The sequence below is a fragment of the Sceloporus occidentalis genome, unplaced genomic scaffold (genome assembly GCF_023333645.1).
Source record: "Sceloporus occidentalis isolate IW3139 unplaced genomic scaffold, rSceOcc1.0.p SCAF_59, whole genome shotgun sequence".
Classification (NCBI taxonomy): Eukaryota; Metazoa; Chordata; class Lepidosauria; order Squamata; family Phrynosomatidae; genus Sceloporus; species Sceloporus occidentalis.
Genome location: NW_028317039.1, coordinates 2,594,673 through 2,612,366, shown reverse-complemented (window position 1 = coordinate 2,612,366; position 17,694 = coordinate 2,594,673). Strand labels below are relative to the sequence as shown.

The window sequence follows — 17,694 nt, the reverse complement described above, 5'->3', positions numbered from 1 at the left end:
TTCTCAGTTCTCCAGTCAAATGAGCCATCGCAATGTTTTTTCCCGTTTAAAGGAAAGAGCTACAATATTTGAGCTTGTTATATTGAACTACATCTACAATGTCTTATTCTCCCAGTACATGGCTAAGAATTTATATGGCTGCAGAAGTTATGATTTAATCTCACTCATTATAATACTAAAACAGTGACATGTGCTGTATTAACTCCTTAAGGACCAGGCTGTTTTTACTTTTTGTACCCTTTGGGACCGAGGCTGTTTAGATGTAATTTTCTCCTCACTCATTTAGTGTACCCACACAAGTTATATATTGTTTTTTTCCAGGATACCATTTTTTGATCATATTATCTAATTTCCTATAATTTATTTGAAAAATCTTTCACTCATCCAAAAAAGCTAATGAAAAAACCTGCTAAATAGATTCCACTATTTGTCTTGAGTTTCGAAATACCCAATGTTTTTGTTTTTTTCTGAAAGTTATTGGGCAATAAGTACAAGTTGCATTTTGCTATTACAAAAACCATTTTTTTCCCAAATCTGGTCATTCTGCCTCATGTGCTATTTCGGGTATCTTTGAAGCTGGCCAATGCAATTTACCCCATCAAACCATATATTTTTGAAAACTTGAAACCTCAAGGTATTTCAAATGCTGGTATTTTAACCCTTTCCATGCACTAATTCTACCAGCAGCCAAAATTTGTGGTAGTCATTTATTTTGTGGTTTTTTTATCACAAAAATTGCGCTTCAGGTATTTATTTACAGCTCCTGGTATACGTCACTTTCAAACAAGACCCCAATATGTGTTCAGCAATATCTCCTGAGTACAATGATACCCCCCATGCATTTGTTGGGTTGTTTGAGAGGTAAAACGCCACATTTAGGAAGTGCGCTCCCCCCCCCCATTTAGTCAGTCTGTGCCTATGCCCTATATTTGAGCCCCGCCACTTCAATTTACCCCATCAAACCATTCATTTTTTTTTTTAATTAGACACCCCTTCGGTATTTGAAATGCTTTTACTTTAACTCTTTCCATGTCAAGATTTTTGGGAAGATACAGCGCTGATTTTATCACTTGCTCATAATAATAAACTTTATTTTATTTTTTTTTTACATTTTGACTTTTTTTTACATTTTGCTGGAACTGGATGGTTCCTCTGATGCATAATTATTTTTAAATGTTACCACTTTTTCCCCCCATATATATATATATATACATTTTAAATATTTTACTAATCACATTGTGATTAGAAAGCTGGGCTCCATTGATTTGCATGGTTGAATGCAGTACCTGTATGCAACCTTCAAGTGGAACCAGAGTTCTCACGAGTGCTTCGCCATTAAAGGACGCACCGCCATCTTGCGAGTGGCAAAATCGCAGTGGCTCCTAAACTCTTTTAAAACAGGTGTCCGCCGTGTTGACGCCCCGGGAGGGGCCAGACATTGCCCCTGATGCTGATCTCGGTGTTGCTGAATGCCTCAACGTATGTATATGTAATTATGTAGTGTTAGCGTTTGTGTGATTGTATGCAGTTAGCATGTGTGCGTTATTGTATGGCGTTAGCGTGTGTATGTCAGAGTATGGTGTGTTTTAGCTCCGGGAGTCACTGAAAATACTGATGCCATTAACCCTATGGTCACCCCTGAGGTTAAGTTCTATATTAACCTTAAGTTAAGTGTCTAAGCATCTAAATTCCTATAATTACCTTTGGCCCAGTGACGAGTTCCTAGTTCTACTCCCTGGATCATGTAGTGTGAGGCACTGCTCATAATGCAAGGTCATGTGATGTGTAAGAGCTTGCTGCTGTAGACAACAGACGTGGGAACATTGCTAAAATGGCTTTCAGAAGGAAGTGCTGGGCAGCTTCACCGGCTCTGGGCTGAGGTATACTTCAGCTACAATTTTATGGCAATTAGCCACTAAAGGTAGGGAACTGTCTGGTATCATGTGTTTCAAAATTAAGGTAAGGCTTTATTATTGGTATTTTTTTCTAGAACCAAAACAAAGGTGATACATGAAATTACATTGTTGTGACATAATATCAGACTTGAGTACATATTACTCTTTCATCTTGTAACATCGACCTCCAATATTCATTTAACTTTATTAATACGGGAGTGTTCCTTTAAATATTTTAAGAGCATGGTCTTCAGCATAATATTCAGTTATAATATTACCTCAAATGTGACAGTTTCACTTTAAACTGCCTCTATAGTTTGACCTCTGAAGTAGAACACAGCAGAATCTTAGTATAGTAGGTTATGTTTGCAAATGCTTTACTGTTATTCAGTTAATCAATTTGATATAATTGCAATAGTGCTGTTTTTGGCTAGAACAGGGTATGCAGAAATGGAAATTATCACTTTAAATGGATTTCATAACATTATGAGCTGTATGCCTTTAGCCTGCTGCATCTTAATTTTTAGACAGAGTTTTTTTCCTCTCTGTCAAACATGTTTGCCAAAGCATAGGGTTCAATGTGTGGCACTATCCTGTTATCCTTAGGCATATCAATAACTACAAAACAGTACTGATAGTATCAAAGTCTTTGGTTAGCTGGTGACTCGGCAATGACTTAAGATATTCTAAATGCCTCCTGGCATCTTCTTGGTTGTGCCTCACATAATATACCACATAGGTTATAACCATGGCAAACCAACCAAACATAGTGATAAACATAGCAACGTCTGTGGTTTTATGGTGGATATTGCAAAAGTTAATGCCTGAATCTAGCACTTGGATTAAAGGCTTGCCAACATATTCCTCCTGCACGGATGTGTAACAGGAAATGTCATTGACAGTCTCTGGGTCCAACTTGAGCTCCCTCAGCACCTCCTGAAGAGTGCAATCACAGTGCCATGGATTGTTAGACAAGCGGATCTTGGCCCTAAGCTTTTCCAGGGCCTCCTTTGGTATGCTGTGAATCTGATTCCCCGACAGATCTAGAAGCCTGAGTCCCTCTGTTACCCCTTTGAAAGCAGCAAGCTCTATTTTCTCAATTGAGTTTCTAGACAAGTCTAGCTCCTGTAGATAACTGAGGTCTTTGAATGCATTATTTGGCACCTGATGGATTTTATTTGCATCCAGCTTCAGAGACACAGTATCCATAGGGAGGTCTACAGGAATTTCCTCTAGATTTTGGGCACTGCAGTGGACCACCATTGCTCCACTATTATCAGAACAATGGCAACTCTTAGGACATGAGGCAATAGCTTGGACATGGAACAGGAGCAACAAAAGTCCCCGTTTAAGCAGCAGTTTTGAACATCTGTAAATGTGGACACATCCTGGAAAATTATACATGCTTTGTGTTCTATTCTACTTTCTGTCTCTTCATCACTGCATGAGAAGCGTATCTCTGTTTTTAACACAAGTCGATAGTATGTTTAACAGGATGTCACCCTGCTGGAAACAAAAGAAAAAAACTCTTGAAAACATTGAAGTAAATGAAAACAAGAGATAATTACAAGGCAGGCAAGGTAACTTTCTTTTCATAGTTAAATCTATTTTTCTATTCAGAATATAATGCAACAAGTTTGGGTAACATTATCTTTATTAAATGAAAGGCATCTCCATGTAAGTAAGCCTGAACACAGAACTGCTTTGCCAGAAGATTACAGTTTGAGAAAAATAATTTACCCTTCAGGATCAGGGTTTTTTTTTTTTTACCATATTTGTGGTAAATGGCCAGAGCAGTTTTTGTGGTTTTGCTATGTCTTTATTCAACTGTGATTGCCCACTAACTCATTTAGTTAAGGGTTAGCACTACACCATCGCTCTTAAAGGGGCGATTGGGCAGCAGGGGAGGGTTTGGGCCTGTCTCCACACTCATGTGGAGACCGAAGAAAATTTCATCCCTGACTCTGAAGTATTAACCCCTAAAATGCCAGGTTAACACTGCACTGTCGCTCTCATGGAGCGATCAGGCAGCAGGGGAATGTGGCGATCAAAATAAAACGCCCCCACGTCACCACAGTCGTGGTTATTGTGGGGGCACTGCTGCTGCTGTCGGCCCAGGTAAACTGGCGATCGTATTACCAGCTGCCGCAGGCAGCTTCAGGAAAGGGGGCTGTTTGCAGCTTCATAATTGTATTCATAATATGCTATTTGAGTACATTGCATGTTATTTATATTATAGCAATAGAATGTGCAGAGATCTGAGAGTTTCTTTAACCCCTTCATGAAAATGGCTGTGTACATTTCTGCAGTGCTCATGCTTAGCTGTAATTTTCTTCTGTCTCATTTAATGTTCCCACACAAGTTATATATTGATTTTTTCAGGACAAGACAGGCTTTCTTAGATTTCATTATTTTGATTGTATCATATAATTCCCTATATAAAAAGTATAAAATATTGTGAAAATTGAGAATAAAAATGACTTTTTCTGACTTTTTTATTCATCTATAAAAGATAATGAAAAAACCTGATAAATATATTCTACTATTTGTCTTGAGTTTAGAAATTCATAATTCTTTTTTTTTTTGCTTTTTTGTGCAAGTTATGGGGCAAAAATTACATTTAATTTCATTTTTTTTAAATCTGGTAATTCTGCCCCATGTGCTATTTAGGACATATTTGAAGCAGGCCAGTGCAATTTACCCCATCAAACCATATATTTTTGAAAACTAGACAACCCAAATTATTTCAAATGCTAGTATTTTAACTGTTTCCATGCACTAATTCTACCACCAGTCTATGTCAAACTTTGTGGTAGTTATTATTATTATTTTTTTGGCATTTTTTTCACACACATTGTACTTCAGGTATCAATTTACAGCTCCTGGTTTATGTCACTATCACACAACACCACAATATGTGTTCAGCAACATCTCTTGAGTACAGTGATAGCCATGCTTAGATTTGTTGGGTTATTTGGGCGGTAAAAGGACACCTTTTGAGAGGTGTGCATTTTGTTTTGAATTTAGACAATCTGGTCAGTCATTTATTTTTGGGACATCTTTGAACCCGGCCAATTCGATTTACCCCATCAAATCATACTTTTTTTTAAAACCAGACACCCCATAGGCATTAAGCATGCCAATATTTTTTTAAAATTTTTTGGAACTTGATGGTTCCCCCTGTTGGTGACATCAGTTGGGGAATTATTTTTACATGTAACCAATTTTACTAATCACATTTTGACTAGGAAGCTGGGCTCCATTGACTTACATGGTTGAATGCAGTACCTCAAGAGGGTCAAAATATCTCGCAGTGGAGCTTGTGACCGCTGTCCGGAGCAATCACAGTGTGTCCTGGTGTGGTTTTTCGGAGTCGCTAAATGCCCTGCTATCGATGCATTTCAGCAACACTGTTTAAGCTTAGGAGGCAATTGTTGATCAAAGATGACTTTCTACACCTATTTGTCAATTGTCATAAAGGGGTTATTCATATACATTTGCAGACCTACCAATTTGTATTTGCTCTTGCAAAAAACCCTCACTATTTACATACTGTACTGTACATGTGACTGCAGGAGAGGCGACTTGTAAACGCTAGTGGAAACCAATAACAAAGAAAGCAATTCAATTCATTAACCTGTGAGTTGGAAATGCAAGTTGGAACAAAGTTTCAACCCACAAAAAATTACATAATCATTGTTTTACAAAAACAGTGGTTCTCCAGACATCCTCCCATCCTTCACTTCCTAGAAGGTCTGCCTGAAACTCTTGCTTACTGTTTCCTCCCCCAACTACTACTACTAGTCTTGTTTCCAATCAGTTATTGGTCGGTGGGCAGTGCATGGTATGGACTAACTGCATAATATTCCTGAATTCTTAAACACCAGGACCAGGTAGGTCCCAACAACATTCCTGGAGGATGGAGAGTAAGATATAAATAAAATGCCCTGTGGGGCTATCAATGCCCCCTGCCCACTGGGGGAGGGCGTTAAAATGTCTTAATAACCCTTTCTAAAGGCAGATACCCCATCCTACCCATCCAAGTTCCCTTTTGGTGCCAGACTGGAAACAATAAAAAACACTATCCATCCCCTTGCCACTTAAAGGGCTATTTTTATATTTTCGGGCTATTCAGTGTCAAAAACGCTCTCGTCTTCAGTCCTTGGAAAAAATATCCCAGACACAAAAAATATGGCAAAATTAATTAATAAGTAAAAGTACTCCATTCGGCACCCACTGCCAATGAGTTGTTTTGCAAATTTGCTGTCCTGCTGAACATTGGTAGGTTTAGGGAAATGAAACAGAGGAAGTTTAAGCTAATAAGGACAATACGGGCTGCACTTCCCAAAGGAGAAAAACTACAGTACTTGATAACAGATGCTTTCACCAGGGACGTAACTAATGCAATATATATAATAGTCTTGTAACTATAGTAATCGTCATTTACGCTGAGCGGGGCTTGAAGTAAGTATCAATGGACAATGATCCCTCTTCTGCCCGGCATGTCCTGCCCTCTCACTACCTTCTTATGCTCCCAGTCCCTTCCTGCCCCATCTGTTCTTTGCTGTTTATGCAATCTACTGGGTATTGCTTAGTTGCCCAGTAGAATAGTCAGGCAAGTCTATGTTAGTTAGTGTCCAGAGTGCCTGAGGTATTACCTGCATGGTTTGATGGAGTAAATTGGAGTGGCTGGGCTAAAAAATAGGGCATAGTCACAGACTGACGAAAATGGGGGGGGGGAGCGCACTTCCTAAATGCGGCGTTTTACCTCCTAAACAACCCAACATACCAATGCATGGGGGATATCACTGTACTCAGGAGATATTGCTGAACACATATTGGGGTCTTTTTTGAAAGTGACATATACCAGGAGCTGTAAATGCATACCTGAAGCTCAATTTCTGTGATAAAAAAACACAAAATAAATTTTGGCAAAGGCTGGTGATAGAATTAGTGCATGGAAATACCAGTATTTGAAATACCTTGAGGTATCTAGTTTTCAAAAATATATGGTTTGATGGGGTAAATTGCATTGGCCAGCTTCAAAGACACCGGAAATAGCACATGGGGCAGAATGACCAGATTTGGGGGGAAAAATGGTTTTGTGATAGCAAAATGCTACTTGCACTTATTGCCCAATAACTTTCAATTTTTCATATATTTTTTTTTATAGGAAATTAGATAATATGATCAAAAATGGTATCTGAAGAAAGCCCTTCTTGTCCTGAAAAAAAACAATATATAACTTGTGTGGGTACACTAAATGAGTAGAAAATTACATCTAAACACGAGCATCGCAAAAGTGTTTAACCCCTTAACGTCCATTGCCGGGTCAGGCACGTCATGCAAAACGGTCACTTAACGACCTATGACGTGCCTGACACATAATGAGACTTAAACAAGCTTAGAAAGTGATCAACGATCACTTTCTAAGCTTAAATGGTGTTGCTGTAATGCCTCGATGTCGAGGCATTCAGCAACACCGAGATCGGCATGATGGGCCATGTCTGGCCCCTCCCCGGGGCGTCAACATCCGCCATACATTGTATGGCGGCGGACGCCCATTTTAAAAGCGTTTAGGAGGCGATCAACGATCACCTCCTAAACTTCAATGGTGTCGCTGGAATGCCTCGATCAGGAGCCATCCAGCGACACCAAATACTTACCCCAGGGCGGGCTGTGACCGCTCCGGGGAGCAGTCACAGCCGCAGCTGCACGCAGTCTTCGCCATCCGCAAGATGGCGGCGGCCCAGGAAAAAAAAAATAAAAGTTGAAAAAGTTCGCTAGACGGTCTCCGGACCCTCTAGCGAACTCTGGCTCCACTTGCAGGTTGAATACTGGTACTGCATTCAACCATACAAGTCAATGGAGCCCAGCTTTCTAATCACTATGTGATTAGTAAAATATTAAAAAAAAAAAAAAAAAAAAAAGAAAAAGCTTAAAAAAAACATGGTAACATTTAAAAATTATTATGCTTTAGAGGAACTATCCAGTTCCAGCAAAATTTAAAAAAAAACTCCAAAAGAGTAAAATAAATAAAATAAAAAATAAAGTTTATTATTATGAGCAAGTGCTAAAATTAGCGCTGTATCTTCCCAAAAATCCTGACATGGAAAAATTTAAATAAAAGCATTTCAAATACCCAAGGGGTGTCTAATTTAAAAAAATTTATGGTTTGATTGGGTAAATTGGAGTGGCCGGGCTCAAAGATAGGGCATGGGCACAGACTGACCGAAATGGAGGAAAAAAAAGCGCACTTCCCAAATGTGGCCTTTTAATCCCAAACAGCAGTCAAACCCTTGCATGAGTGGTATCGCTGTACTCGAGAGATGTTGTTGAACACATATTAGGGTGTTGTTTGATAGTTATATATACCTGGAGCTATAAATGTATACCCAAAGTACAATTTGTGTAAAAAAAAATACCAAAAAAATACTAACACAAAGTGTGGCAAAGGCTGGTGGTAGAATCTCATGCATGGAAAGGGTTAAAATACTAGCATTTGAAATACCTTGGGGTGTCTAGTTTTCAAAAATATATGGTTTGATGGGGTAAATTGAATTAGCCGGCTTCAAAGATGGTCCTATTAGGGGCAGAATGACCAGATGTAAAAGTTCCAAGTTAAAAAATGTGCACTTCCTAAATGTGGCGTTTTACCTCCCAAACAACCTGACAAACCCATGCATGGGGGGTATGACTGTACTCGGGAGATGTTGCTGAACACATATTGGGGTGTTGTTTGAAAGTGATGTATACCAGGAGCTGTAAATCCATAAAAAACACAAAATAAATTACTACCACAAAGTTTGACAAAGACTGGTGGTAGAATTAGTGCATGGAAAGAGTTAAAATTCTAGCATTTGAAATACCTTGGGGTGTCTAGTTTTCAAAAATATATGATTTGATGGGGTAAATTGCATTGGCCGGCTTCAAAGATACCCGAAATGGCACATGGGGGGAAGAATTACCAGATTTGGAAAAAATGGTTTTGAAATAGCAAAATGCTACTTGTACTTAATGCTCCATAACGTGCAGAAAAAAGCAAAAAAACATAAAAACATTGGGTATTTCTAAACTCAGGACAAATAGTAGAATATATTTAGTAGGTTTTTTCATTAGCTTTTTTGGATGAGTAAAAGATTTTTGGGGCAAAAGTCAGAAAATGTGGGGTTTTTTTTATATTTTTCATCATATTTTATTATTTTTTTTATGGGGAATTAGATAATATGATTAAAACAATGGTATCTGAAGAAAGCCCTTCTTGTCCTGAAAAAAACAACATATAATTTGTGTGGGTTCACTAAATGAGTGAAGAGAAAATTACATTTAAACACGAACACCGCAAAAGTGTTAAAACAGCCTCGGTCCCAATGGTACAGCCTGGTCCTTAAGGGGTTAACTATGGAATCAACAAAGCTCTCTTTGCAACAAAAGATCTCATATCTACTTGCTCTGCATTTACAAATAATGCATAGACCACAAGGTAGTATTAGTGAAGTTGTCTATGCTAGGGGATTTGCACCACCTCCAGAGGAGGCAAAGTACAACTGCCATGACCCCCTTAGATAAGACAAATCCCATAGCTGCTTACTCTTACTATACTAATCATATCCAAAACATATTTGCAGAAAAGGAGAGCATAGAAAACCCATAAATTACCACAGACAAGATTCAGTCATGATGTAAATGCTTCATACATTTCCAGAACCCCTGGGCGCTATATGTGGAATTCTAAAACTAGGGGGGGGGGCAGGGTTGGCTACTTGCGCCTCTTGCCAGCCTTCTGCTGCTGTCAACAGGGGAGAGAACAGTTAGGGGAAGCAGTTAGTAAATTCACTTTTGTTAGGAATGAAAAGGCAATTTTTATACAGAATGATCTTTAACAGCTCTTGCTGTCTATTACATCTGCTGCTAATTCATACCATAAAGACCCACTTTGTTTCTGTGATGTACAGCTTCCAAGTGAAATCCCAGGGATGAATGGGACACATGAATTAATGATTTCATGAAACTGTTGTGAGCTGCTATTAAAATAAACTAATTATAATGAACAGCGTAACAGTTGCTGTCTTTACTCTTTTAAGTTTGTGGTGCAACATCCTGCAATAATAAGCTTAGATTAAGTCTGAAATCCATTATTTTCTCCTTGAAGAAGGGATAACCTGCAATAAGAATCATAAGAAAAATTCATATAATAGTTTTGCAGAAAAATATTGTACTGTACTCTTCAAAATGTGTCTTTCATGTTTAAACATGGAATGATAAGGCATGGTTAGTGTTTCCTGACGTTTAATTAGTTTCTGGTGTGTTTAAAAGACTCCCTTCTGTGTTTAAGACATTTCCAGCTGTCCAACATGTGCCCTGAAGACAGTAATTATGTCTATCTTATTGGTCCTGATGTTGATTTATTATTCAGTTTCAAAAGAGCTGTAAAAGCTTAAAAAGTGTATATACACTGTATTTGTGCACATATATAATATATATATATATATATATATCTCATATAAATACATTTTTGTAGATTGAATACTGTAGTGTATAATGTATTAACTATCATATTGCATTATAATAATAGGTATAATTCTACTTTTATCAATATATTGGATATAGAGGTTAAGAACAATTTAGTCCTTATAGAGTCATACAAGTATGCATTACACAAAAGTGCAAGGGCTCATACATCTTTTTGGTGGTCTTCTGAGTCCCAGAAATACAATTTTGCATCCCTCCTCCAGCATAATAATGCAGATGCCAAATAAGAATGTTTTTTCTAGTCTCATCTGATTATTTAAGGGAATATATTAAGGCAAAACTGAAGACTTTTTGGGGCAAAGTACACATTTTTGACTCATTACATTAAACACCTCATTGGTTTAGATACTGAAATTTAGAACTTTGCAAAAAATTGTAATGTATGCAAAGTGAAAATTGCAGTAACACACTAACACCAGCAGTTCGTCGACTGTATACACAATCACATGCAGCTGAAGCAATTCATTGTTATATATACAGCATGGGAGAGCAACCCAGCATTACAGACACGGACAGCTGTGATCACACGTCAAACGTACTCAGGGGTATTCCACTCACCATGTGGGGTATTCGGTTATTTAACGAAGCAAAATGATTTTGCGAAGCAAAATGAGAGGACAAAGAAACAGGACATCGGCTGGTATCAGATGAAGCAGTGTTGCCGTCTCCCGGCTGTCTTGAAGTTTCCCTGTGATCAGCAGGAGATGGGGAAGGATCACAGCATCAGCTCTCCACTGGTCAGCACTTGTTGCTATTTTCAGAATACACAGAACCCATTCTCTTTCGCCTGTAACCTTAGTTCTAACACAGACCAATCAGGCTTCCCAGGGGCTGTAACTGGATCGTGTCTCTTCCTTGTCAGTGGAATTTTGGCTAAAAAAGGATTTTCTTTTTTAAAGACAAAGCACCAAAGCAGGAAAAGCTAATGCGATTCAAAATGCCATTCATATTAAGGCGATGCACAGCCATAGGCGATCCAATAGTGGCACACATACAATTATACTGCAATATAGATATAAACAATAATAGTATCATTAGATGACTGATACATTGTCACTTACTGGGAATAAGAGATTTTTGTCATTTCCTGATGAGTAGACGTCCTTTGTTTCTGAGTATAATAGATTGGTAGAACTCATCAATATACCAGTACTGTAAACATGCCGCTTAATGGTTTGTAAGGAATCTGTAAACATTGTTGTATTCATTTTTCCTGTATCATGTTTATATTAAACTGGTAATAAACGCACATTTCTAATCATATTTTGTAAACGGTAAACACAGCCATATATTGTAATTCTGTCTTGGAAATACCGAAATGTAACATTAATATTTACACATTTTTGAAGTAGAAGGGAAAGGAATAATTAACTAGAGAGTTTAATTATATTAAAAGATTGAGGAAATCCCAGAAAGGAAGACATTCACAGAAAAAAGTGGGTTTATGACAAAACATTTAGCTATTATTGCAAGGCTCATTTGGTGGGGTTAGTTCTTCTACATGCAAAATAAATACACTGAAGAGGTTGCTTTTTATGTCACTAGGGATGATGCTACCCTGAAGGCTGATTCAGCCTGTTCTGGGACCTCTATGGCATGATGGGGAGATGAAAATGTTGCCCAATTCTATTACAAACTCATCGATTAAAATTTAGAGGCTTTTTCAGCATTTTACATTGTTTCCTTATCAATGATTCACCTTTTTATTTTTTTGCTCACTGAACTTATATAATGTTTTCCCAAGGTTAGATAGGGCTTTCTTTGTGATGTATAGTCCAATATTTAGTATGAAAAATACAATGAAATAATAGAAATATGTGAAAACATCTTTTTCTAATATTTTAATGTGAAAAGGGTCCTCAAAATATTTCAGTTGACCAAAATATATTAATATAAGTGTCTTGAATTTGAAAAAAGAATCAAACATGCTTAGGTTTTTTTATGCTTTGTGGAAGTCACAGGGCACAAAATGGAGCATGCAAGTTGTAACGGAACCCGCCATCACTTGGGCCACTGGAGAGGCCTGACAGCCAGCCTTCTCCCTATTGACTATGGGCCCTGTCTTTGTAAAGACTAACCCCAGAAGTAAAGTGGAGGAAAAAAATATTGGATCCCCTGCTGATTTTGTACATTTGCCCACTGACAAAGACATGACTTTAATTTTAATGGGAGACACAGAATAACAACCAAAAAATCCAGAATAACGCATTTTAAATAAGTTATAAATTGATTTGCATTTTACTCATCGCAAGCTAAATTAAATAAATAGCAATCCGATGGTGCTTACACAGACAATTGGCAGTCAAAAGTGCAAAAGGTACATACCGTATTTCCCCAAGTATAAGACGCACCTTAATTTTGGGGGCCGAAATGTAAAAAAATATATATTACATAAAGTTATTGTACTGGCTGCCTGGGCATAATATGAGTGGGATTGATGTTAGCTGCTAGCAATTGTTAGCAATCGCACTCCTATCATGCTCAGGCAGCCAGTACATGCACAGCACTTTCAGCCTCCCTGTGCCCCCTTCCTGTGCCCCCTACACACGGATACACACACACACATTCACTCCCCCACCTTTCCTGAACTGCAGATCTTCTGGTGCCACTCGCAGACTTCCGTGGGGGCCGCTGTTTCCCTCTGCATTGCTCGAACAGGAACTGAGCTGAGTCATGTGATGCGATGTGCATTCACGTGACTCAACTGGGTTCCTGTGTCGCCGTGACGGAACATGAGACCAGTAAAAAAAATGTAAAAAAATCTACCACCACTGTCTAAGACGCACCCAATTTTTAGACCCCAAATCTTTCTAAAAAAGGTGCGTCTTATACATGGGGAAAATACGGTATATGAGCATATTAACAAATGTGGAAAACTGCTTCCAAGAGTGCCACGAAGGCGACAGCAGCAGTTTTACATATTTAGAATTTAAAAGAACCTTCAAGGCTCCAGGAGGGGTCTGAGGGCCAGCCTCCTCCCTACAGACCTTGGGCCCAGGCCTTAGAAACTGTTCTGGTTTTGGGGAAGTGGATACAGGGGCTCCGTTTGGACTACTTCTTCCTTGTGGTACACATTTCCCCAATTGCCAGACTCCAAAGACTATGAAAGTTGGACACAGATTTGGGGTACCTGCATTTTGGGAGGGGGCTTTATGTGTGGTGTTTTAATACAGCACAGAGACCGTTATGGCTAGTATTTGCACCAAGATCTGATATCGGCCAAAAGTCAGGCAACTGTCCATGTTTACCATCTTCCCCACAGACTACAATGGTGACCCCTTACTGGGCTGAAGTGGGCTTTGTGCAAATACTGAGCACTGTGTGTGTTTTGCTGGTACTATTGTTTTTAACTTACCCTCTGGTACTGTTTAAATAATTGTTTCCCAATAAACTGAGTTCATGATTTTATCCTCAAACATCTAGTCTCGGCTGATGCTTCTTCAGTAGCGTGGTTCAGTGGTCAAGGTAGCGTAGGAAGCTGACTTTAGAGGATATAAACATTCAGGGTAAAAAATCTGTTACAGTTAACAAAGGAAGTAACATGTCTTTTGAATTAGCTTAACTGTACTTTCTTTACCCCCAACAAAAATTGATCATTGATATTTTACGAGCTACCAAACTTTGTCCACTTTATCAGAAATACTTTCATTTCTGGAAAGTCATGGGATCAAGGAATAGATATCAAACACCCTTAATCATCCTATAACAATATATGAAAAGGCCAAAACTATGGATCGCATTATATCAATCAAATGTACACATAATTTTAATATGCTTAGGTAGGACTCTGAATGAAAGTCTCATGCAAATGACTATTAGTAATATTATTGTGTGTGTTGTACTTAAGTGCCGATGGTGGTGTCTAACCTGTTATCATTTCGATCTCCTTGGAAAGAGTACTTGCTTAGGTCTTGTTTCTATTTTTTCTATTATATTATATTTTCTATGATGTAATTATTACCTCCGTTCTGTATCCATACATATACACAAGGTTATGCTCCTTATTATCTTCAACAATATTTAAGAAGACTTCAAGAAGAATTGAATAACACTTTATCACCAGCCCTGTTCATGGCATTGACTGAAAATCTTGCGTTTTTATATATCTACTTTATACTACTTCTGTGTATTGCTATGTATTTTATACATAAAAAAACACCTTTTCCCTGTTAAAAAAGTGGCCGTTGTGGTTATTGTATCAACTAATGGAATGTTCCATAAAAATAGTGATCAGTAAAACTTTTCACTATAATTGCTATGAGGCCCAGGGGCGTACCTAGTGTATTTGGCACCTGGGGCGGATCCTGTATGTGGCACCCCCCCCACACACACACTTTAAAACTGCATAGCTTCTACCGTTATATACCGGCGCAGACACTGAAGGTGGTACAGCACTACTGTTATCATTATATACTGAGGCAGACATTGACGGTGGTACAGCATAACACTTACTGCTATCATTATATACTGAGGCAGACATTGACGGTGGTACAGCATAACACTTATCACTATATACGGAGGCAGAAATTGACGGTGGTACAGCATAACACCTATCACTATATACTGAGGCAGACATTGACGGTTGTACAGCATAACACCTACCACTATATACTGAGGCAGACATTGACAATAGTGCAGCATAACTCCTATCACTATATACTAAGCCAAACATTGATGTGGTGTAGGCCTACCACTTCATTAGTAGTAGGGATGCACCGAAACAAATTCTGGACTGAAACCGAAAATGCAGCATTTACCTGGCCGAAACGGAATATGACCCCCCCACACACCAAAAAAAATAAATAACACTTTTATTTAAAGTAAGTAACACACCAAAATAGGACAAAACAATTAAATAACAATATTAATATATATATATATATATGATTGTTAACAGCAATCACATTCCTATCATGCCCAGGGATACTCGCAGACTTGGCATGATAGGAGTATGATTGCCCTATCTACCCCTTCTCACTCCCTTTTGTCCTACCTACCCCTTCTCACTCCCTTCTCCCTATCTACCCCCTATCCCCCCGTCTCACTCCCTTCTCCCTATCTACCCCCTCCTAACTATCTACCCTCTCCCCCTTTGAAGTTCACTTACCTTTCAGGAGTCCTGCGGTGGGGGTGCAAGGCCTCTGTCTCCCAGCTCTGCCACTGTATGGAACAGTATAGAGTGATGGGAGTTATGATGTACTAGAGCATAATTAGATCATGAAAAATACATTGGAAATGGTACAGCATAACACCCATCACTCTCACACACTTACCAATCCGCACATATACCAATCCACACACACACCAATCCACACACACACCAATCCACACATACACCAATCCACACATATACCAATCCACACATACTAATCCACACATACCAATCCACACACATACCAACCCACACACATACCAATCCACATACATACACCAATCCAGACATATACCAATCCAGACATATACTAATCCACATATACCAATCCACACATATACCAATCCACACATACACCAATCCACACATATACCAATCCACACATATACCAATCCACACATATACTAATCCACACATACCAATCCACACATACCAATCAACTCTCACTCACTGAATGCTTTCCTACCTTTCCTCTTTTCTCTTTACAGCTTCTTTTCCTCCTCTTCACTCCTCTTCTTCAGTTCTTCTGTCTTCTTCCGGGTCAGAGGGCACGGACGGCAGTGGGCGCGGCTTCAGTGTTGTCGCGCGTGTGCGTGTTGCCGCGCGGATCGCAAGGGAGCGATATCGGAGGTCTTTAACAGACCTCCGGCTCCCTTGAGTGGTTTTAAGCCGGGTTCAAGGGTTGAACCCGGCTTAAAATCACTCAAGGGAGCCGGAGGTCTGCTAAATACCTCCGACACCGCTCCCTTGCGAGCCTGCTCCTCCAGCGGCGGACATTACTGTCCGTCTCTGGAGGGGTGCCGGCAAGTTGGCACCCCCCTGATGAGCGGTACCCGGTGCGGACCGCCCCCCCCGCCCCCCGCTAGGTACGCTACTGATGAGGCCTTCTCCGCGCCTAGGGGTACACTGGCGCAAGCCGTCAGATGCCCTTTCCCAACAGCGAGCTCACCGACGGGATATGGGTATTGAGGAAGTAAGAAGAATTGTTACCCATTCTACCTCTTCTTGACTCGCGCACTTCACTTGCCTAGATTGCTCGGCTGTGGAGGCCCGGAGTTGCCCACATTTGCCCTTGTTTTTGCGGGACTCCTTGGTCGCCATCTTGCCTGCCATGTTTATTTGGTTGGGAGGGATGGGCATCGGTTGTGGCATCTGCCAATCCAGTTGTGCTATCTAGAAGATGAAGGACCCCCTAGTCACTTGGGCCTTAGTCAAGTTGTGGGGGAGTGTTGATGTTTAGATTTTCCCCCTCTTCTCCTCCCTTGCTTGCACTCGGGGCTGATATTCCTGGTGGGGTGCTGAGGTAAGAGCAAGGTGCTACAGCACACCATTACATGGAGTTCCTCTGATAGTGATTCCCCTATGTCCTGTATATTGAAAGCTTTATGTATATAGCCATGACTTTTGACCAATTGTTTACCTTGGTTTAACTGTTTACAGACATTTGAAGTGACAATTCTCTTGGACTGACAATCTCCCTAATGAGGTGGATGCTCTCCCTGTTATGTTGCCCTTTGGTAATATTGCCCTGTGTGAGGCTGCCATTGCCACAGAAAATGGGGCTGGTTCCTCCCCAATACGTCCATAGGTGCTTTTGTTCGTTTTGCCCCTTAGGGATGGTAGTTCTCCCATGTTCCTTGCCCTTGCCATCCCCCTTGCAAGCACCTCCCTTCCACCCCTAACTTATTCATTTACTTGTATATTTATTTGCCCCTCGCCCTTTTCTCATTTTTTTGCTACCTTTTTTCATAACTAGCTAATAGCCCATAACCATGCCATGGTCTGTTTCTTCCACTCCACAAATCTCCTTACCACACTCCCAGATTGGAACCTCTATGTGGTTTGACCATACCACTCTAATTCTCTCCATATCCTCTTCTTGGATGAGAGGGATTTCCAAGAATTCTTCCTACTTTGTCAAGAATTGGCCCCCACCCTAAACCGAAAAGCACATAGAGCCTGTGTCCTGCTATACACAACTACTGTATATATTATTCACGCTCTCACACAGTCCCTTCCCCTTGCTCAACAGAACATCAAAGATCTAACTAGGACGATAGAACTATAAGCTTTTGCTTGGGATCACACTTTCTTGAATACTTTAATTCCATTCTG

At 39.6% G+C, this 17,694-nt stretch overlaps 1 protein-coding gene across 1 annotated transcript; it reads right to left on the bottom strand.

Annotated features, from left to right (window-relative positions):
- Positions 1-2,513: 2,513 nt before the first annotated feature.
- On the bottom strand, positions 2,514-16,680 carry LOC149287544 (leucine-rich repeat-containing protein 3-like). The gene is made up of 2 exons (XM_089492753.1): positions 16,607-16,680; positions 2,514-3,264 (listed from the first exon to the last, which is right to left on the bottom strand). Exons 1-2 carry the CDS (start codon positions 16,678-16,680, stop codon positions 2,514-2,516), a joined length of 825 nt encoding a protein of 274 aa, XP_089348879.1.
- Positions 16,681-17,694: the final 1,014 nt, after the last annotated feature.

Excerpts from the sequence above, each read along its gene's own strand:
- LOC149287544 (XM_089492753.1), bottom strand. The coding sequence starts at position 16,680 with ATGGCGACCAAGGAGTCCCGCAAAAACAAGGGCAAATGTGGGCAACTC. Across the intron at positions 3,265-16,606 it reads TCCACAGCCGAGCAATCTAG|ATGTTCAAAACTGCTGCTTA; the intron begins GCAAGTGAAGTG and ends CCACATTTACAG.